We start from the raw sequence: 23,912 nt of genomic DNA on the forward strand, positions 1-23,912 counted from the left end.
CCAACAGTATCTTGAACCTAAAATTTCCTATTACTTACAATCACACATGCACACACACAGTGAGGCTGCAGGTTCCTTACTGTCTGTCCTAGGTTATAAAATGAGCTATACTTCACCACAAGCTACTGGGAATGTGATCCTGATGTGTAAGGTATACCCCTCGCTCTACTACCAGCCTGGCAGATTTTACCCCATTAGGATCTTTCAGCCTCCAAGTCTCCAGGCATGGTAGCGATTGTCACTTCCTATGTGAAAAGAACATTCCAACTATCTGTAATATTATTAGGGGTATACTACAGTGATAGGAATAGAATCTGTTGCCTGAGTTTTAGACACCTTTTATAATTTTAAGAAACTTTTCTTACTCAAAGACACTAAATGATGTACCAAAGAGAGCAGGGACACGTGAAGATGTGCCTTCATTTAATGCATATTTAAAAGCCTACTGCTTAGGGTCTGTCAGCCCTCCACTATCACCACCCCCAACTGTTTTAATTCTCAGCCTTCTCCAAAATGATAGAGTTATGGAAATGAATAAGAATTGCTTCTGTAGATTAAGTGTTAAGTGAAATAAACAATGGTAGACTTTAGAGGAAAAAAATCATAGATACATAAAAATTTTTACTGTACTTAATTTTTAATTTATATTAGGATATTATACAATTTTCAAAGCTAACAACAGAGTCTTTTTAGTATGTGTATTGGTAGCATAACAAAATAAAAGTACTTCACAAAAGAAGTCCATATTACAGTACTATTGAAATAGGAGGCATATGATAATTATGCATTCGTGAGTTATAAACATAATACATTCATTTTAAAGAAAAAACATTTAATATGAATAACATTTTGGTTAAAATAAATATGCAAATGTTAACAGTAACACCTGAAGTGTATATTGATACAAGAATGGTGTTGTGTAATAGACACTATGTAGAATGGTAAGCGGTCATGAAGTGGCTGTCCTGTCTTACTAAATTCACAATCATTGCACATTGCTGAACGCTTTATTTATACAGGGATACGCTTCATCCACCATTCCTAAACCTCAGCACATGAAACAAAGTTACCCCATGTTGTGTCCTGGGGAACTGGTACCAAAGTCTAAAATAAGGGTTAGAATCAGATGTACCTTTCATTTTACTGTTCCTCATATCAACTCAAATGTTTTACTTAATCAATACAAAATTTACTTATAAACAGAAATACAAAGAGAACATTTTATAGGTGATTATAAAAATTAATCATCTTCATAATTCTTTGAAATGATCCCGTTCAAAATTAAAATTTGTTATGTGCAGTGGTTTCTGCAAGAAAAATATGAACACTTAGATAAGGATACAATGTCCAAAACAAGAAGTTTCCATATGTAGAAAACAATACTTCTCTGATCAATAAGTTCTTCCCAACTATTTCCTTCCAGCAGATAGATTCACTTACTTAAAAGTTTAAATCTCTGCTTAAAAGTCCTGTGAGGCGTTAAGCTGATGATTTTTAGATCCATGTATCTTTAAAGATTGCAAGAAAAGGAAGTGTATCTGTTCCAACTAGAGAACATTTCACCTCCATGAATCATATTACATTAAAATGAATATGACACTAACGGTCAATAGAAACAATTCCCTTCGTCACTCTGGAGAGGAGGGTGCGGGCGTCCAATGCGGTCAAAGTCACCAGAATCTGGGAGAAACAGCATGCCCGGCCCTCACATACAGAATGACCACCTCTCCTGTGTCTGTCCCGGGATAAAATAACCCTCCATTCAGAAATGATTAAGATACTGTAGCTGACTAAATTTAGAAAAAAAGTTTACACTTTTGCCCTTTGTACATTTTTAAAGTTTACAAATGACTTGGACGTAGTCAAATGATTGTAAGAAAAAATACTTCTGTGGAAAAAATAAAACTAGCAGTTACATGGGCTAAAGGTAGGTGTTCTCTGAGCATGAGGGTTTCCTGTTGGCAGGATTATTGTCCCAAGGTTACATGGTGGCATGGGCGTCCTTAGGCAGTGACTGCCACGCAGGCTTTTGGCTTCACAACTCTGGGAGGAGCTGGTCACCACTAACATGAAGGCATTCAGGGAAAACATCTCCATGACAGCATTTACTAAACTCTGCCCATTTCCTTAAACTAAACAAAGTGTTACCACCTCTGTTATCTTTATGCATGAATACTTTGCCTAAAAGCTTCTCAACAGAAACGTTTACTTATAAAAATTCTGTTTGTGGTAGTGGCCAGTTTTCATTTCTTTAAACATATTCTAAAGTTACAACCTTGTCAGATAAATTGAAACAGTATCAACATTCACAGCTACAGTACAATGCACATCCCTCTTCCTAACAAGACACGGCACCGTGCATACACAGTGGCCCAAATTTTCAAAATTGAAAAAAAAATGTTTTCAATCCAGGAAAAGTGTTGGTATATCAAATATTTATTTTAAGGTTATTATGTTGTCAGATAATCTGAAACATTAGTGGATAAAATGCATGTACAATATAAATAGGAAAGTAACTTGAATAAAAAAATTTCTGAAGGGGATCAATCAGAACTTCAATAAAATCTATGAATAAAAACATATGCTTACACTATAGTGTACAATCATGAGTAGAGCATTTAAATTTATAAAGAAATTGAAAATAGTACTGCAGGATTATTCGAAGAATATTTTTCAAATGTACAAAGAACAGTAAAAACACACAGAAAAGCCTTGGGCAATGTGCAACTTGGAAAATTACTACCACGCCAGCCAAACAAATCCTTAACCACTTTTTAAATGGATTCATTTATACCATTTTAATGCAAGGAGAATTTCAAAGATATTAAAATAAAACAAAATAAAGCAGAAAACTCTTCAGTGTCTGACTCACATTTTATCCCCAAATCTTTTCACATTTAATAGTTGCATTTTGAATGTATAAGCTATTTTAAATCTATAAGAGTTTTAAAGGCTTCTCAAATAGTTCATATGTCTACATTTATCTTTAAGAATCCTATTTGAAAGCTACAATGCTAAGAACTAAAACACATACTTCAAACTTTTAAAAATAAAATAAGCACAAAAGTTCACAATTGGGTTCATCTCAAATGTCCATAAATGACTGGAGAGCAGCACACAAGGCACATGTTCAGATACCTTCCTCAGGCTGCACGTCTGTCCCAATGGGGCCAAGCCGAGCCGCCAACATTTGGCACTGAGAGTCTATCTGAACATGACTTATCAGCACAAAACTCAAAATAATTCTAAAAATCTTTAGCCATTAAAAACCATCATGTTCCATTTGCTCTCCTAACACGCAATCTGATTATTCCAAAGTCACTGGGGTTTGCAAGAAGGTGACTTAAACTGGTACAAAATGAAGCTTAGATGAAAACTGGTTAAGGATTCAAAGCACACTAGCTCTGAAATATTAGTCTTAACACCCAAGAACAGGGAGGTATGATTTGCACAGAAATACTTGAACTTGGGTTGCTTACATCCTCCACGCCGTCCATGCGCTCAGCTGCTGGCCATGCAGGCATGCATCCTCTTGGCCACGTCGTACACATACGTGATGTCTGGTCGCTTTTCTGGGTCTGGGTTGATGCACATGTTCACCAACTGCCGCAGCTGCAAAGACAGAAAAGACAACCTGCTTCAGGAAACCATTCTGGTCGGACAGTAACAAGGAACACACTTTGAAAAGCTATAGACTTACAGGGTAAGTGTTCTGCTAAATGTTTATTTGGCTGGAAATATATGTGACCGCTGTCAATGACTTTACAATTAGTGGAAGGATCTAAGAAGCATATTCATTGGTGAGTGTTAATGTCAAGCATGGAGCATTCTCCATAATCAGAGGCTTTACAATGATCTTATGATCTTTCAAAGAAGTTTAATCAGAAGACAGAAGTCATGAAAGACAGTAAGTTTTAAACTCTAAGTCTCCAAATTAACTGAAGATCTCTACACATTTATTTGAGCTAAAGTTTACTACAATAGCCTTGATTTTGTAAGTTTAAATTTTAATAGCTTACTATATATCTAAATTTATACAAGGAAGTTAGGATAAATGGCTATCACATACATTTATCATAAACCAATTTATATATTTGCATATATATATAAAGTTTTTATTAGTTTTAAAGTAAAAGCACTCCTCCAAACTAAGAATAATAAAGGCAAACTAAGTAACAAATAGTATTCTAATTCTCAACTGTATGAAGTAGTATTTATATCCTCATTTTATAGATGAGAGGACTGAGGTTTACTTATTGGGTTGGCCAAAAGGTTCATTTGGTTTTTTGCGTAAGATGGCTCTAGTAGCACTTAGTTGTCTTTAACTTTATTCAAAACAATTTTGTTAGATTGTATGTGACACCTGTCATATTAGCGTGCATTTAAAAAAAGACTTATCAAAGTTGGTAAATTTTTGTGTAGCCATTTTAATATTGAAGATGGAAGGAAAAAAGCAGCATTTTCAGCATATTTGTGACTGACTGAACGTGTCAAAAGTGGTCTGCGAGGTCTGGTGCTGGAGATTTCTTGCTGGACGATGCTCCATGGTCGGGCAGGCCAGTTGAAGTTGATAGCAATCAAATCAAGACACTAATTGAGAACAATCAACGTTACACCATGAGGGAGGATAGCTGACATACTCAAAATATCCAAATCAAGCACTGAAAATCATTTGCACCAGCTTGGCTATGTGAATTGCTTTGATGTTTGGGTTCCACATAGGTTAAGTGAAAAAAACCTTCTTGACAGTATTTCCACATGCAATTCTCTACTTAAACGTAATGAAAACATACCATTTTTAAAACAAATTGTGACGGGCAATGAAAAGTGGATACTATACAACAATGTGGAATAGAAGAGATCATGGGGCAAGTGAAATGAAGCACCACCAACCACACCAGAGGCCAGTGTTTATCCAAAGAAGGTGATGTTGTGTATATGGTGGGATTGGAAGGGAGTCCTCTATTATGAGCTCCTTCTGGAAAACCAAATGATTAATTCCAACAAGTACTGCTTCCAGTTAGACCAGCTGAAAGCAGCACTCGACAGAAAGTGTCTGGAATTAGTCAAGAGAAAACACATAATCTTCCATCAGGATGACGCAAGACCGCATGTTTCTTTGATGACCAGGCGAAAACTGTTACAGCTTGGCTGGAAAGTTCTGATTCATCCACCATATTCACCAGACATTGCACCTTCGGATTTCCATTTATTTCTGTCTTTACAAAATTCTCTTAATGGAAAAAAATTTCAATTCCCCAGAAGACTGTAAAATGCACCTGGAACAGTTCTTTACTCAAAAAGATAAAAAGTTTTGGGAAGATGGAATTATGAAGTTGCCTGAAAAATGGCAGAAGGTAGTGGAACAAAAGGGTGAATACGTTGTTCAATAAAGTTGTTGGTGAAAATGAAAACTGTGTCTTTTATTTTTACTTAAAAACTGAAGGCACTTTTTGGAGAACCCAATACATCACAGAAAACACATTTTGACAAATTAAGAAAATATCCTTCCATCTGATCCTACAGCCAATGAGTGAAGGATATAGAATTATTCTTAATTCTATTGCCATAGTTTATGAAAACACGCGTCTTTGTAATCTGGTCTTTCCCAGATGACAAGCCAAATCAAGAGGAAGAACCAGATTCTTTAGTATTTAAGTATGTCTTTGAAATTATTCAGATATTCTGAACACTTGCATTAACTCTTTCTCGCCAGTATAACAGCACATAAATTATCAAATCACTGTAATTTCTTCACAGTCCTCAACGTCCACCACGAAGACTTTTTTTTCATCTGGAGGAAACAGAAGCTGGTGATAAAATCTGTGGGCTGAGTCTGTTAACAGTGCCACGAGGAAGTGAGAAAAGTCAGCTGGAAAGAAGGTGTGTGGAAGGAGGCCCCCAGGGGAGGGGAGAGGAGGGGAGGAGATGGACGGGGCTGTGGAAGCCGGGCTCGCTCAAGGCACCTGCAGCCCTGTGCCCTGAAGTAAGGCACTGTCTCCCAAGGTTTATTTCTTCATCTATTCAAAAAGGAGGCTGGAGTAGATAACCTATAAGGATTCTTCTAGCTCTAGCCCCTAGGTTGTATGACTCTACCAGAATGAAGTTTAATGATACGACTTCACATCTAGAAGTTCAACAACGCTGACAGTTAATGGTAGTCCCACTGAGAGGGTCTGAGGATTTCAATTTCTATTCTTTGCAGTGGTGCAGAGGATAGTATTCAACATTCTAAGGGGTATGGCCGTACACAAGGCATCTTACTATGGTGATCTAAGAGAGATTTAAATCAGAAAGAGGTTGGCATTTTACCCATTAAAATAAAAACAAATACACCCAGTTATACACAATATAGAAAACAGCAGGAAAACTATAACGATACTTATATTTAAAAAGACAATGTTTTCTAACACGTCACCTAATTGTCAGAAATTTTGTTTAGAGATGAAAATGATAAAAGAAGCAGAAAGGATACCTGTGGTACCAAAATTAATTCTATTTAACCAAGATACAAGCAGATGCAATAGCCATTTTTTGACTGAATGAAACTGCTGCACCCTTCAGGCTAGTCAAGAAACCTCACTTTTCCTGCACAGTAATTCAGAATAGGGTGAACTTTCCAACCTACTGTGGCAAATGCTTGGCCCTCACATGCTCCCGCCATGAGGACTGCAGCTGAAGGAGACAGGATCTCTGGCTCCCCGGGTGGAAGACGAGAGCCAGAAGTAATCGAAAGGGGAAGGCACCAAGAGTGAGGGAAATGGAGAGGTGGATGAGCATTGTAAGGACAGGCTTCACAGGGACACCAGGCGAAGCAGAAACCCCTCAGCAGATGGAGCCAGAACAACCCACCATGTGCTTTTTCCTCCCCATTCATGTGGCTCAATCTCCTTCAGATACGTGGTTTATTTTCTCATAAAGACTCTTCTGGGGGGTGGAGACGAGATGGCAGAGTAGAAGGATGTAAGCTCACCTCGTCTTATGAAAACACCAAAATCACAACTGCTGAACAACCATTGAGGATAAAATTCTGGAACCTACCAAAAAAGATATCCTACATCCAAACACAAGGAAGAAGCTACAAGGCAGAAGGAGGGGCGCAATCGCAATAAAATCAAATCCCATACCCGCTAGGTGGGCAGGACACAAACTGGAAATAATTATAACACAGAGGTTTTCCCAGAGGAGTGAAAGTTCTGAGCCCCACATCAGGCTCCCCAGCCTGGGTGTCTGGCAACGGGAGGAGGAACCCCCAGAGCATCTGGCTTTGAAGGCCAGCGGGGTTTGATTGCAGGAATTCCACAGGACTGGGGAAACAAACTCCACACTTGGAAGGCATACAGAAGGTCTCGTGAGCACCAGAACCCGGGGAAAAAGCAGTGACCTCATATGAATCTGGGCCAGACCCACCTGCTGGTATTGGAGGGTCTCCTGCGAAGGTGGGGGGTGGCTTTGGCTCACTGTGGGGTAAAAGACACTGACAGCGGCAGTTCTGCCAAGTACTCATTGGCATGAGCACTCCTGAAGGCCACCATTTTCTCACCAAGACCTGGCTCCACCCAATAGCCTATAGGCTCCAGTGCTGGGATGCTTCAGGTCAAACGACCAACAGGGAGGGACCACAGCGCCACCCATCAGCAGAAAAGTCTTCCGGAGGCCACAGCTGCCTGCTAAACACACCCCTTGACATGGTCCTGCCCACCAGAGGGTAAAGACCAGGCTCCACCCACCAGCAGGCAGGAACCAGTCTCTCCCACAGGAAGCCTGCACAATCCTCTTAGATAGCCTCATCCACTAGGGGGGCAGACGGCAGAAACAAGAAGAACTATAACCCTGTAGCCTGCAGAATGGAAACTGCAATCACAGAAAGTAAGACAAAATGAGAAGGCAGTAGACTATATCCCAGAAAAAGGAACAAGATAGAACCCTGGAAGACAAACTCAGTGGAGATAGGAAATCAACCCAAAAAAGAATTCAGAGCAATGAGAGTAAAGATGATCCGAGATCTTGGAAAAGAATGGAGGCACAGATTGAGAAGATACAAGATATGTTTAACAAAGACCTAGAAGAACTAAAGAAAAACAAACAGAGATGAACAATAACTGAAATGAAAAATATGCTAGAAGGAAACAACAGCAGAGTAACTGAGGGAGAAGAACAGATAAGTAACCTGGAAAACAGAATGGTGGAAATCACTGCTGCAGAACAGAATAAGGAGAAAAGAATGAAAAGAATTGAAGACACTCTAAGAGACCTCTGGGACAACATTAAATGCACCAACATTCGCATTATAGGGGTCTCAGAAGGAGAAGAGAGAGAGAGAAAGGACCTGAGAAAATATCTGAAGAGCTTCTAGCTGAAAACTTCCCTAACATGGTAAAGGAAACAGTCACCCAAGTCCAGGAAGTGCAGAGTCCCAGGCAGGATGAACCCAAGGAGGAACATGCCAGGACACCCAGTAATCAAATTGACAAAAATTAAAGACAAAGAAAAAAATATTAAAAGTAAGAAGGGAAAAGCAAAAAATAACATACAAGAGAACTCCCATAAGGTTATCAGCTGATTTTTCAACAGAAACTCTGCAGGCCAGAAGGGAGTGGCATGGTATATTTAAATTGATGAAAGGGAAGAACCTACAAAGAAGAATACTCTACTACCCAGCAAGGCTCTCATTCAGATTTGACAAAGAAGTCAAAAGCTTTTAGACAAGCAAAAGCTAAGAGAATCCAACATCACCAGATCAGCTTTGCAACAAATGCTAAAGGAACTTCTCTAGGCGGAAAAGAAAAGGTCACAACTAGAAACAAGAATATTATGAATGGAAAAGCTCACCAGTAAAGGCAAACATACAGTAAAGGTAGGAAATCATCCACACAGAAATATATCAAAACCAGCAATCATGAGGAGGTACACACGCAGGATACTGGAAATGCATTTGAAATTAAAAGACAAGCAACTTAAAATAATCTGTTTATATAAAGATTCCTATATCAAAACTTCATAGTAACCACAAAACAAAAATCTACAATAGATACACACACACAAAAACAAAAAGGAATCCAAACACAACACTAAAGTTACAAAAGAAGAGAACAAAAGAGGAAGGGAAGAAAAAAGACCTACAAAACCAAACCCAAAACAATTAACAAAATGGCAATAAGGACATACATGTCAATAATTACCCTGAACATAAACAGATTAAACACTCCAACCAAAAGACACAGACTGGCTGAATGGATACAAAAATAAGACCCATATATATGCTGTCTACAAGAGACCCACTTCAGACCTAGGGACACATACAGACTGAAAAGTGAGGGGATGGAGAAAGGTATTCTATGCAAATGGAAATCAAAAGAAAGCTGGAGTAGCAATACTCATATCAGACAAAACAAACTTTAAAATAAAGACTGTTACAAGAGAGAAAGAAGGACACTACATAGTGATCAGGGGATCAATCCAAGAAGAAGATAGAACAATTGTAGATATATATGCATCCAACATCGGAGCACCTCAATATATAAGGCAAATACTAACACCCATAAAAGGAGAAATAGACAGTAACACAATAATAGTGGGGGAATTTAATACTCCATCTTCATCAATGGACACATCTTCCAGACAGAAAATTAATAAGGAAACACAGGCCTTAAATGACACATTAGACCAGATGTAGTTAGTTACTTGATATTTATAGAGCATTCCATCCAAAAGCAGCAGAATACACATTCTTTTCAAGTGCGCATGGAACATTCTCCAGGATAGATCACACACTGGGCCACAAAATGAGCCTCAGTAAATTTAAGAAAACTGAAATCATATCACACATCTTTTCAGAACACAATGCTATGAGATTAGAACTCAAATACAAGAAAAAAACTGTAAAAAACATAAACACGTGGAGGCTAAACATTATGCTACTAAACAACCACTGAAGAAATCAAAGAGAAAATCCAAAAATATCTAGAGACAAATGAAAACGAAAGCATGACAAATGAAAATGAAAGCATAAGGTAAAAGCAGTTCTAAGAGGGAAGTTTATAGCAATACAAGCTTACCTCAGGAAACAAGAAAAATCTCAAATAAACCACCTAAACTTACACCTAAAGCAACTAGAGAAAGAACAAACAAGACCCAAAGTTAGTAGGACAGAAATCATAAAAATCAGAGCAGAAATAAATGAAATAGAAACAAAACAATAGCGAAGATCAATGAAACTAAAAAGCTGGTTCTTTGAAAAGATAAACAAAATTGATAAACCTTTAGCCAGATTCATCAAGAAAAAAAGGGAGAGGGCTCAAATCAATAAAATTAGAAATGAAAAGGAAGTTACAACAGACACCACAGAAATAAAAAGGACTCTAAGACAACTAAAAGCAACTTTATGCCAATAAAATGTACAACCTAGAAGAAATGGACAAATTCTTAGCAAGGAATAATCTCCCAAGACTGAACCAGGAAGAAATTGAAAATATAAACAGACCAATCACAAGTACTGAAATTGAAACTGTGATTTAAAAACTCCCAATAAGCAAAAGTCCAGGACCAGATGGCTTCACAACTGAACAACCGAATTCTATCTAACACTTAGAGAAGAGTTACTACCTATCCTTCTGACACTATTCAAAAAATCTGCAGAGGAAGAAATACTTCCGAACTCTATGAGGCCATCATCACCCTGATACCAAAGTCAGACAAAGATATCACACAATAAGAAAATTCCAGGCCAGTATCACTGATGACCACAGATGCAAAAATCCTCAACAAAATACTAGCAAACCAATTCCAACAATACATTAAAAGGATCATACACCATGATCAGTGGGGGTATCCCAGGGATGCAAGGAACTTTCAAGGTCTGCATATCAATCCATGTGAATCAATCCATGTGAATCCATGATCAACCAACTGAAGAAGGAAAACCATATGATCCTCTCAATAGAGGCAGGAAAAGCTTTTGGTAAAAATCAACATCCATTTATGATAAAAACTCTCCAGAAAATGGACATAAAGGGAACATACCTCAACATAATGAAGGTCGTATTTGGCAAAACCACAGCTAACATCATACTCAATGGAGAGAAACTGAGAGCATTTCCCCTAAGATCAGCAACAAGACAAGGATGTCCACTCTTGCTCACCTCTTTTATTTAACATAGTTTGGGAAGTCTTAACCACAGCAATCAGAGCAGAAAAAGAAATAAAAGGAATCCAAACTGGAAAAGAAGGGGTAAAACTGGCACTGTCTGCAGATGACATGATAGTCTACATAGAAAATCCTAAAGATGCTAACAGAAAACTACTAGAGCTCATCAATGAATTCAGCAAAGTGGCAGAATACAAAATTAATACACAGAAATCTCTTGCATTTCTATACACTAACAACAAAAGATCCAAAAAAGAAACCCAGGAAACAGTCCCATTTACCAGCACATCAAAAACAATAAAATACCTAGGAATAAACCTACCTAAGGAGGCAAAAGACCTGTACTCTGAAAACTATAAGATGCTGATGAAAGAAATAGAAGATGACACAAACAGATGGAAAGATATATCATGTTCTTGGACTGGAAGAATCAATATTGTGAAAATGACTATGCTACACAAGGTAATCTACAGATTCAATCCAATCCCTATCAAATTACCAATGGCATTTTTCACAGAACTAGAAAAAAATTTTTTAAATTTGTATGGAGACACAAAAGACTCCGAATAGCCAAAACAATCCTGAGAAAGAAAAAGGAGCTGGAGGAATCAGGCTCCCTGACTTCAGATTATACTACAAAGCTACAGTCATCAAAACAGTATGGTACTGGCACAAAAACAGAAATATAGATCAATGGAACAGGACAGAAAGTCAAGTCTCAAAGATAAACTCATGCACCTATGGTCACCTAATCTGTGACAAAGGAGGCAAGAATATACAATGGAGAAAAGATAGTCTCTTCAATAAGTGGTGCTGGGAAAACTGGACAGCTACGTGTAAAAGAATGAAATTAGAACATTGTCTAACGCCACATAGAAAAATACACTCAAAATGGATCAAAGACTTAAATGTAAAACGAGATACTATAAAACTCTTAGAGCATAACATAGAGCACTCTCTGACATAAATTGCTGCAATATCTTTTTTGATGCTTCTCCCAGAGTAATGGAAATAAAAACAAAAATAAACAAATGGGATCTAATTAAACTCAAAAGCTTTTGCACAGCAAAGGAAACCATAAACAAAACGAAAAAAAAAAAAACCCAGAATGGGAGAAAATATTTGCAAACAATGCGACTGACAAAGGATTAATCTCCAAAATTTACAAACAGCTCATGCAGCCCATTGTCAAAAGCAAAAAAACAAAAAGAACAACCCTATCAAAACATGGGCAGAAGATATCTCCAAAGAAGACACACAGATGGCCAAGAGGCACATGAAAGGATGCTCAACATCACTAACATTAGAGAAATGCAAATCAAATGAGATATCACTTCACACTAGTCAGAATGGTCATCATCAAAAATCCTATAAACAATAAATGCTGGAGAGGGTGTGGAGAGAAGGGAACCCTCCTACACTGTTTCTGGGAATATAAACTGGTGCAGCCACCATGGAGAACATTACGGAGGTTCTTTAAAAAACAAAAAATAGAGCTCCCATATGATCCAGAAATCCCACTCCTGGGCATATATCTGGAGAAAACCATAATTCAAAAAGATCCATGCACCCTAATGTTCACTGCAGCATTATTTGCAATAGCCAGGACGTGGAAGCAACCTAAATGTTCACTGACAGATCAATGGATAAAGAAGATGTGGTACATATATATACAATGTAATATTACTCACCCATAAAAAAAGAATGAAATGATACTATCTGCAGCAACATGGATGGACCTGGAAATTATCATACTAAGGGAAGTAAGTCAGAGAAAAGACAAATATCATATGATATTGCTTATACGCAGAATCTAAGAAAAAATGATACAAATGAACTTATTTACAAAACAGAAACAGATTCACAGACTTAGAAAACTTATGGTTACTGGGGGGAGTGGTGGGGGGAGGGATAAATTGGGAGTTTGGGATTGACATTAAAATGGATAACCAACAAGGACCTACTGTATAGCACAGGGAACTCTACTCAATATTCTGTGATACTGAGCGTGTGTCTCAAGACTATGAGACTCACGCTTCCTTGGCATCTGCACCTGAGCCACATCACCTGTTCTTTCAGCATCAGAAGAAGTGTTTTTTCTCTTCTCAATTCTGTCACTGGAATCTCTTCCAGAATCTGAACTTTGTACATCAGTAACTAGGACCCAGGTGGCTCTGAATATTTAATGAGTGAATGATGAGTCCGTTATTCTTCTAAATTGTCAGTCTCTCCTCATCTGCTGATTCCTTCACCATAGTATGTAAGTACAGTTAAGTCTGTCCACGGAACTCCTCCTAACTGCTGCTGCACCTCATTTATTTGCTCTAAAACTAAACTCAAGGGTGACTAGAATCTGCACTCACTACCTCGAGTTCCTGAGCCCATGCAGCCACCTTTTTGGGCCCTCACCCCCAGCGGCACCACATTGCCCCACCCTGGCCGAGGTGGGCGGCGTGTGCAGGCGCTACATCTAACGGCCCCCCCCGTGCCCTGGCCGCGAGTCCCTCCTCCCCTGGCTCCCTGACACCTTGCTGGTTCTCCTCCAGCTTCTCAGACTTTTCCTTCTCATTTTCTTTGTAGGTTTAAGGTTTGTCATCCTCTGACAATCCCTCCAGTGTTGGTGGGCCCCAAAGCGCTTTCCTTATCCCTTTTCCCTTCTCCCTCCGCCTTCGTATCCTGCGTCATCTTCTTCTGTGCTGCAGCCACCGCCACGTGCCGAGGGTCACCAGACCTCCTCAGGGGCCCCATCCATGCACCCGCCCCACCACTGCCCTCTGAACACATCTACCCACACGGACTTTAACACCTCACGTGAAACGTGTTCAGAACTGAGATCTTACTCTTTTTCTCCCCAGACCAGTTTTTCCTGTCTTGGGCAGTGCCTCCCATTTCTGAAGCCAGAATCTGAAATTTGTACAGACCCTCATCACACTTCTGCCCCCCTGCCCAACAATCACCAGCCAAGTCCTACTGGCCGAGAAGACGCACTGTTCCTGTCACAGTCTCCACCACTACAGTACTGGAACACTCCTCCAGCTGACAGCTTGCTTCCTTTTACCAGCTTGGCCTTCTGCTCTGGACCCCTCATGATGATGCCTGATACAGCTTCCCACACACACTGATCATCCAGTAACACTCAATGGTTTAATTTTAAATCATTACCACTAGAAAGTGATGTCATGTGGGTTAAGGTATATCTGAGTTCCAATCAAGAGAGACGAGTTACAGGGTTCTGACAGGGAACGGTGGTTACTGGGTGATAACAGGTGGTCCTCCAGAGTAGAGAAACTAACATCTCAGGTACTTTATTCAGGTACTCTGAGGCTGGTCTGACTTCCAACTGGTGAGCAGAGTGGTGAGATGCTTCAGCTTTGATCAAAAGTGTCAGCCTGACTTGCTGCTTGCTTTCCGTTAAGTAAATCAGCAGAATAGAACCTATCACTGCAGTTCCTTGTCAAGGAATACATAATGGTGTACTGAATATCCAAAGACTGGACTAGTCAAAAAATTTGAACTCAGAGAGTATTGAGACGTGTGCTACACAGCTCCTATCAAACCTGCTAAGAGGATGAAAACTTAGAGAAGACCTGGTAAGGAATATAATTCATCCTTATAACTTTGGATAATCTATGATGTACCCTTTAATCAAATTAGGCCACCAGAAGGCTGCACACTGGGAGCACACTGGTTCATCCTGCTGCTAAATCACCTTTCCCAAACCATGCTTTAATGCTTGCCTTTGGCTTTTACCAAAAATCACTTAGGCATTTATTGTATAATTGCTGTGTAAGACAATGCCAGTATATTACTCACAGACCCTTACAGGAGATATTCCTATCATAATTTAGTAGGAGAAAACTCTGTTTTCTCTGAAGAACAGGTACACTTCCTCCTTAAAATGAGAAACGATTTGCTTACTGTTTCCCGTGGAGCCATGACAGAAACACACAGATCTGCCTCAGCGGCTCTGTATAGGTATATTTACATGCCCCTTCTCTCCTTGGTCCTGAAGTGGACTTCTGTTCTATTTTAATAACCTGTAAGTCGTGTCTTTTATTGTAAGTTATCTCAAATCCTTTTAGAAAAATGGTGGACTGTAAACATGGGAGATTTATATAGGCCCGAATTCTTAATTTGATGGAGTTTTCTCTGATGTAACTATTGGTTGTTCTAAAGATACATTTAAATAGACATATTAAACTAGTGGGGGGAAATCAGTTGCAATAGTCTTTTGGCAAAGCAAGGGGAGAAAAGAATCACAACAAATAACTTACTGCTTTTTTTTTGGTATGCGGGCCTCTCACTGTTGTGGCCTCTCCCGTTGCGGAGCACAGGCTCTGGATGCGCAGGCTCAGCGGCCATGGCTCACGGGCCCAGCCGCTCCACGGTATGTGGGATCTTCCCGGACCGGGGCACGAACCCGTGTCCCCTGCATCGGCAGGCGGACTCTCAACCACTGCGCCACTAGGGAAGCCCAACTTACTACTTTTATATTACAAATGGCCATGGAACAAGTTTAGCTATTTAACAACTAAAAAGTTGGAGACTGTCTAGCAAAGGTAAGGGTTTTTTTCTCCTCCTCTAATTAATGACTGATCAACCCTATTACCATCTCTTATGTTGTTCCTGTATTCTAATGTGACTCCCTCCAAAGAAAACGTACTTGAATTTTCACAGAGAACAATTTTTTTATATCAGGTTATGAATTTACACAGTGACATGATGAATCATAAAAAAATGCCTCTAAGTTTTCTATCAGACAGTCAGACATTACATAATCAAAAAGAAAGAATTATCTTAGTGATCTCCCTCAGTATTAGTCTTACATTTAAAAAAAAAAGTTCCTGCAAACCTCTGGAAGAAACTACCTTAAAAATCCTGAACAACTATACAACACTTTGAGATGATTCTAAGTACTACATTATTAACTACGTTCAAGGAAGACATATGTTCATTTAATCACTTTAAGAATTTTATATATATTCCTGTATGTCGGGCTTTAATTTCTAATAATAATGTCAGGCAATCACTTGCTCAAAAAAATTCTGTGTTTAAATTGAGGGAATTAGCTTTCCATTTATTACTTTATAGAAATAACTCCAAAATCAGTAGATATTACATTAATAAAAATAAACAGGAGTAAATAAAAGAGACATTTCATGGTTTACGTTACCTCGAGAAAATTGTTTAGTTTGCATTACTTTACATGTGTTTGTAAAAACATGTACTTTGTTGTTGTTTTTAAATTGTTTTATAGGACAAGTTAAAAATAAAGGTCTTAATATGTAGGAGCCTTTACAAAAATCAGAGAAGAAATAACTGTGATTCAGACGTTTAAGGGACATTTAAAAAGCAACACAGGGCTTCCCTGGTGGTGCAGTGGTTAAGAATCAGGGTCGACCGGCACTCCCCAGCCGAGAGGCTTGTCTGCTCACCCGCCGGGGCGGGCAGGGCTGGGAGCTGAGGCTCCGGCTTCAGTCAGAGTGCCGGGAGAGGACTGGGGTTGGCGGCGTGAACACAGCCTGCAGGTTAACAGCTGATCTTTCAGCAGAAACTCTGCAAGCCAGAAGGGAGTGGCAGGACATATTGAAAGTGTTGAAGGAGAAAAACCTGCAACCAAGATTACTCTACCCAGCAAGGATCTCATTCAGATTTGATGGAGAAATTAAAACCTTTACAGACAAGCAAAAACTGAGAGAGTGCAGCACCACGAAACCAGCTCTACAACAACTGCTAAAGGAACTTCTCTAGGCAAGAAACAAAAAAGAAGGAAAAGACCTACAATAACGAACCCAAAACAATTGAGAAAATGGGAATGGGAACATACATATCGATAATTACCTTAAATGTAAAAGGACTAAATGCTCCCACCAAAAGACACAGATTGGCTGAATGGATACAAAAATAAGACGCATATATTTGCTGTCTACAAGAGACCCACTTCAGACTTAGAGACACATACAGACTGAAAGTAAGGGGATGGAAAAAGGTATTTCATGCAAATGGAAACCAAAAGAAAGCTGGAGTAGCAATTCTCATATCAGACAAAATAGACTTTAAAATAAAGACTGTTACAAGAGACAGAGAAGGACTCTACATAATGATCAAGGGATCGATCCAAGAAGAAGTTATAACAATTGTAAATATTTATGCACCCAACATAGGAGCACCTCAATACATAAGGCAAATACTAACAGCCATAAAAGGGGAAATCGACAGTAACACAGTCATAGTAGGGGACTTTAACACCCCACTTTCACCCATGGACAGATCATCCAAAATGAAAATAAATAAGGAAACACAAGCTTTAAATGATACATTAAACAAGATGGACTTAATTGATATTTGTAGGACACTCCATACAAAAACAACAGAATACACATTCTTCTCAAGTGCTCATGGAACATTCTCCAGGATAGATCATATCTTGGGTCACAAATCAAGCCTTGGTAAATTTAAGAAAATTGAAATTGTATCAAGTATCTTTTCTGACCACAACGCCATGAGACTAGATATCAATTACAGGAAAAGATCTGTAAAAAATACAAACACATGGAGGCTAAACAATACACTACTTAATAACGAAGTGATCACTGAAGAAATCAAAGAGGAAATCAAAAAATACCTAGAAACAACTGACAATGGAGACACGACGACTCAAAATCTATGGGATGCAGCAAAAGCAGTTCTAAGAGGGAAGTTTATAGCAATACAATCCTACCTTAAGAAACAGGAAACATCTCGAATAAACAACCTAACCTTGCACCTAAAGCAATTAGAGAAAGAAGAACAAAAAAACCCCAAAGTTAGCAGAAGGAAAGAAATCATAAAAATCAGATCAGAAATAAATGAAAAAGAAATGAAGGAAACGATAGCAAAGATCAATAAAACTAAAAGCTGGTTCTTTGAAAGGATAAACAAAATTGATAAACCATTAGCCAGACTCATCAAGAAAAGAAGGGAGAAGACTGAAATCACAGAATTAGAAATGAAAAAGGAGAAGTAACAACTGACACTGCAGAAATACAAAAGATCATGAGAGATTACTACAAGCAACTCTATGCCAATAAAATGGACAACCTGGAAGAAATGGACAAATTTTTAGAAAGGCACAACCTGCCAAGACTGAATCAGAAAGAAATAGAAAATATGAACAGACCAATCACAAGCACTGAAATTGAAACTATGATTAAAAATCTTCCAACAAGCAAAAGCCCAGGACCAGATGGCTTCACAGGCGAATTCTATCAAACATTTAGAGAAGAGCTATCACCTATCCTTCTCAAACTCTTCCAAAATATAGCAGAGGGAGGAACACTCCCCAACTCATTCTACGAGGCCACCATCACCCTGATACCAAAACCAGACAAGGATGTCACAAAGAAAGAAAACTACAGACCAATATCACTGATGAACATAGATGCAAAAATCCTCAACAAAATACTAGCAAACAGAATCCAACAGCACATTAAACGGATCATACACCATGATCAAGTGGGGTTTATTCCAGGAATGCAAGGATTCTTCAATATACGCAAATCAATCAACGTGATATACCATATTAACAAATTGAAGGAGAAAAACCATATGATCATCTCAATAGATGCAGAGAAAGCTTTTGACAAAATTCAACACCCATTTATGATAAAAACCCTGCAGAAAGTAGGCATAGAGGGAACTTTCCTCAACATAATAAAGGCCATATATGACAAACCCACAGCCAACATCGTCCTCAATGGTGAAAAACTGAAAGCATTTCCACTAAGATCAGGAAGAAGACAAGGTTGCCCACTCTCACCACTCTTATTCAACATAGTTTTGGAAGTTTTAGCCACAGCAATCAGAGAAGAAAAGGAAATAAAAGGAATCCAAATCGGAAAAGAAGAAGTAAAGCTGTCACTGTTTGCAGATGACATGATACTATACATAGAGAATCCTAAAGATGCTACCAGAAAACTACTAGAGCTAATCAATGAATTTGGTAAAGTAGCAGGATACAAAATTAATGCACAGAAATCTCTGGCATTCCTATACACTAAGGATGAAAAATCTGAAAGTGAAATCAAGAAAACACTCCCGTTTACCACTGCAACAAAAAGAATAAAATATCTAGGAATAAACCTACCTAAGGAGACAAAAGACCTGTATGCAGAAAATTATAAGACACTGATGAAAGAAATTAAAGACGATACAAATAGATGGAGAGATATACCATGTTCTTGGATTGGAAGAATCAACATTGTGAAAATGACTCTACTACCCAAAGCAATCTACAGATTCAATGCAATCCCTATCAAACTACCACTGGCATTTTTCACAGAACTAGAACAAAAAATTTCACAATTTGTATGGAAACACAAAAGACCCCGAATAGCCAAAGCAATCTTCAGAACAAAAAACGGAGCTGGAGGAATCAGGCTTCCTGACTTCAGACTATACTACAAAGCTACAGTAATCAAGACAGTATGGTACTGGCACAAAAACAGAAATATAGATCAATGGAACAGGATAGAAAGCCCAGAGATAAACCCACGCATATATGGTCACCTTATCTTTGATAAAGGAGGCAGGACTGTACAGTGGAGAAAGGACAGCCTCTTCAATCAGTGGTGCTGGGAAAACTGAACAGGTACATGTCAAAATATGAGATTAGATCACTCCCTAACACCATACACAAAAATAAGCTCAAAATGGATTAAAGACCTAAATGTAAGGCCAGAAACTATAAAACTCTTAGAGGAAAACATAGGCAGGACACTCTATGACATAAATCACAGCAAGGTCCTTTTTGACCCACCTCCTAGACAAATGGAAATAAAAACAAAAATAAACAAATGGGACCTAATGAAACTTAAAAGCTTTTGTGCAGCAAAGAAAAGCTTTTGTGCAGCAAAGGAAACCATAAACAAGACCAAAAGACAACCCTCAGAATGGGAGAAAATATTTGTAAATGAAGCAACTGACAAAGGATTAATCTCCAAAATTTATAAGCAGCTCATGCAGCTTAATAACAAAAAAACAACCCAATCCAAAAATGGGCAGAAGACCTAAATAGACATTTCTGCAAAGAAGATATACAGACTGCCAACAAACACATGAAAGAATGCTCAACATCATTAATCATTAGAGAAATGCAAATCAAAATGACAATGAGATATCATCTCACACCAGTCAGAATGGCCATCATCAAAAAATCTAGAAACAATAAATGCTGGAGAGGGTGCGGAGAAAAGGGAACCCTCTTACACTGTTGGTGGGAATGTAAATTGATACAGCCACTGTGGAGAACAGTATGGAGGTTCCTTAAAAAACTACAAATAGAACTACCATATGACCCAGCAATCCCACTACTGGGCATATACCCTGAGAAAACCATAATTCAAAAAGAGTCATGTACCAAAATGTTCATTGCCGCTCTATTTACAATAGCCCAGAGATGGAAACAACCTAAGTGTCCATCATCGGATGAATGGATAAAGAAGATGTGGCACATATATACAATGGAATATTACTCAGCCATAAAAAGAAATGAAATTGAGCTATTTGTAATGAGGTGGATAGACCTAGAGTCTGTCATACAGAGTGAAGTAAGTCAGAAAGAGAGAGACAAATACCGTATGCTAACACATATATATGGAATTTAAGAAAAAAAATGTCATGAAAACCTAGGGGTGAAACAGGAATAAAGACACAGACTTACTAGAGAATGGACTTGAGGCTATGGGGAGGGGGAAGGGTAAACGGTGACAAAGCGAGAGAGAGGCATGGACATATATACACTACCAAACGTAAGGTAGATAGCTAGTGGGAAGCAGCCGCATAGCACAGGGAGATCAGCTAGGTGCTTTGTGACCGCCTGGAGGGGTGGGATAGGGAGGGTGGGAGGGAGGGAGACGCCAGCAGGAAGAGATATGGGAACATATGTATATATATAACTGATTCATTTTGTTGTGAAGCTGAAACTAACATACCATTGTAAAGCAATTATACTCCAATAAAGATGTTAAAATGAAAAAAAAAAGTGTTTGAGATAACAATGTTAATTTTAACAAATAATGGCACAGTTATAGATTATTTTTAATATTATTAGATATCTCATTCTACATTTTAAAGTAAAACACTCTCATCTCACTCAGCATTGGATTACATAACTATAAGAACTAGAGAAATATTTGTGAAAACAGATATACTTCCAAACATTATTTGTGCCATATAATATAATGTCCCTCATTTAAATATTCTTGGGACAGTGTATTAGGAATAATCTTCTAGTACCAATTTAAATAACAATGGTTAACTTCCAGTAAGAACTCCAGGAAATTTATATAGTTGTATTAAAATTTGTGAAGGTAGCAACTATAAAATAGAACTATTTAGACTGGTCAAATGAATAAGAGGTTTTATAAACTATAGTTTAACTTCAAAATATGCAAAACTAATCTGTACCTGGCACTTTCATCTTTTTTTCTTATTTACATAAAGTAGCTCTTTTATGAGCTAAAACAAAGGTCATGTGTTTTGTTACTGACTCAACTTAAAAAACTTCTTTAAGCATATTCTGAATTTAAATATAAACAGAAGTTACCTGTAAGTATTAGGTTAAAAAGCCAGTTTTAATTTTTAAGGCTTCCACTTAGTACTTTGCTCTCCTTTCCTTAAGGGTAAACATTTGGGAAATGAAGCAATAAAATTACAACAAATCATAACATTTTTTGTTTAGCATGTCATGGATCGACACTTCTGATACCTTATTTGAAATACATGTAGCAGTTTTTACACATTCTAATATGTAAAAATCACTCCTACCCTTCTGCGAAAGTTCCTTATTTTTTCCCTTCAGTGTGGCGTGGCCCACAGGCTGCGGCCAGGCTAGGCAGAGGAGTGCTCTGAGGGAGCTGTGACCCTGCCTCTCTGCCCGGGACACAGTGCCCCAGGGAAGGGGCGCCCAGGTGACATGGTGGGTGAGGGTGGGGACAGAAAAGAGAGCACTGAGGAGCCCACGAGCCTGGGGTAGACCTGAGACTCTCCTTCCAAAGGCTGCTTCCTTTGCTCTTGCAGCACAAGCAGTGGATGTCGTGAGGCGTGCCCTGGAGTCTAGTATTTGCTCTGTTACTTCTGGGTCTCTGTCTGCTCATGTGTAAAATGGGAATAATGCTGCAGACCTTCCTTCTTTAACAAGAAACTTCTTATGTGGGTGAAAGAAAATGGTGATTTCAGAAGTTGAAAAAATTTAGGTATTCCAATTTTATTTAAAGCCATGCAAATATAGTTACTCTACAATAACCTATAAATATCTGAAATCAGTTTAGTTCAACTAAAAATTCATCATTATTATTTTGTTATTCATATATAATCAAGCATAGAAAGGATCAAGCTTTTTAATCTTTATATTTTAAATACTCTGGAAAAATCAATACTTACCTAGTCTCAAGAATAATGAAAATGCCATGATGAGGTATCACCTCATATGGCCTCATCAAAAAGTCCACAGATAACAAATGCTGGAGAGGGTTGGAGAAAAGGGAACCCCCCTACACTGTTGGTGGGAATGTACATTGGTGTAGCCACTATGGAAAACAGTATGGAGGTTCCTTAAAAAACCAAAAATAGAACTACCATATGATCCAGCAACCCACTACTGGGCATATATCCAGAAGAGGAGACAAAAAGTCTAATTCAAAAAGCTACATGCACCCCAAGGTTCAGAGCAGCACTATTTACAATAGCCAAGACATGGAAACAACCTAAGTGTCCACTGACAGATGAATGGATAAAGATGGAGTGGTACGCATATACAATGGAATATTACTCAGCCATGAAAAAGAATGAAATAATCCCATTCGCACTAACATGGATGGACCTGGAGATTATCATACTAAGTGAAGTCAGACAGAGAAAGACAAATATTATACAACACTTCTATGTGGAATCTAAAAAATAATACAAATGAATCTATATACAAAACAGAAACGGAATCACAGACAGAAAACAAACGTACGGTCACCAAAAGGGAGAGGAAGGAAGGGAAGGAGGGATAAACTAGGAGTTTGGGATGAACAGATACAAAGTATTATACATAAAATAGGTAAACAACAAGGACCCACTGTATAGCACAGGGAACTATATTCAATATCTTGTAATAACCTATAATGGAAAATAATGTGAAAAATATATATGTATATAACTGAATCACTTTGCTGTACACCTGAAACACAATGTTGTAAATCAACTACACTTCAATTTAAAAAAAAGAATAATGAAAATGATGCTGGAAATTCTTATGCATTTGAGTGAAGTGGTAGGGAAGACTTTGCTAGTGTGCACCACTGAACTATTCCTGGAAAAAACTCTCCCTCCTGCCTTCCATTTCTCTAACTTAAAAAAAATAAAGAAGGAGGAGGGGGAATTGTGGCATTGTCTAAGAAAGGAAGAAATCATAATGGAAGTAATAAAGTAAAAAAAAATTGTTATTTAATAACGTTAAAGAAAAAGATTATCATTTTGGAGGTGAATGTTTATGAGATTTCATCCATTCTCCATTAGTTCTTTGGATGTGACCTTTTAGGCTGATACTTTATAGGATAATTGCATATTCGAGAAGTAGTTCCATTAGCTGAGTTTTAATAGTAATTGATATTTTTCTATCTGTGGGCTGGAGGTATAAAGCCACAAAACACATAGAAATTTAATGTACAAGAGAGGCATTAAATAATGTGAAAACTGATTAATGGTTTAATAATTTTGATTCCAATATTATATTTTGGTT

At 38.2% G+C, this 23,912-nt stretch overlaps 1 protein-coding gene across 7 annotated transcripts in view; it reads right to left on the reverse strand.

Annotated features, from left to right (window-relative positions):
* Nucleotides 1-630: 630 nt before the first annotated feature.
* Nucleotides 631-23,912, reverse strand: part of NEK7 (NIMA related kinase 7) — a 149,895-nt gene continuing 126,613 nt past the window's right edge. For 6 of the 7 annotated variants that reach the window (XM_060126867.1, XM_060126824.1, XM_060126834.1 and 3 more), the window contains one exon: nt 631-3,612. In XM_060126867.1, coding sequence (XP_059982850.1) covers nt 3,502-3,612 — 111 coding nt within the window. In that variant the 3' untranslated portion in view covers nt 631-3,501. The remainder of the gene's footprint in view (nt 3,613-23,912) is intronic. The other variant, XM_060126844.1, reaches the window with a different exon arrangement.

This window comes from Lagenorhynchus albirostris, chromosome 2 (genome assembly GCF_949774975.1).
Source record: "Lagenorhynchus albirostris chromosome 2, mLagAlb1.1, whole genome shotgun sequence".
Classification (NCBI taxonomy): Eukaryota; Metazoa; Chordata; class Mammalia; order Artiodactyla; family Delphinidae; genus Lagenorhynchus; species Lagenorhynchus albirostris.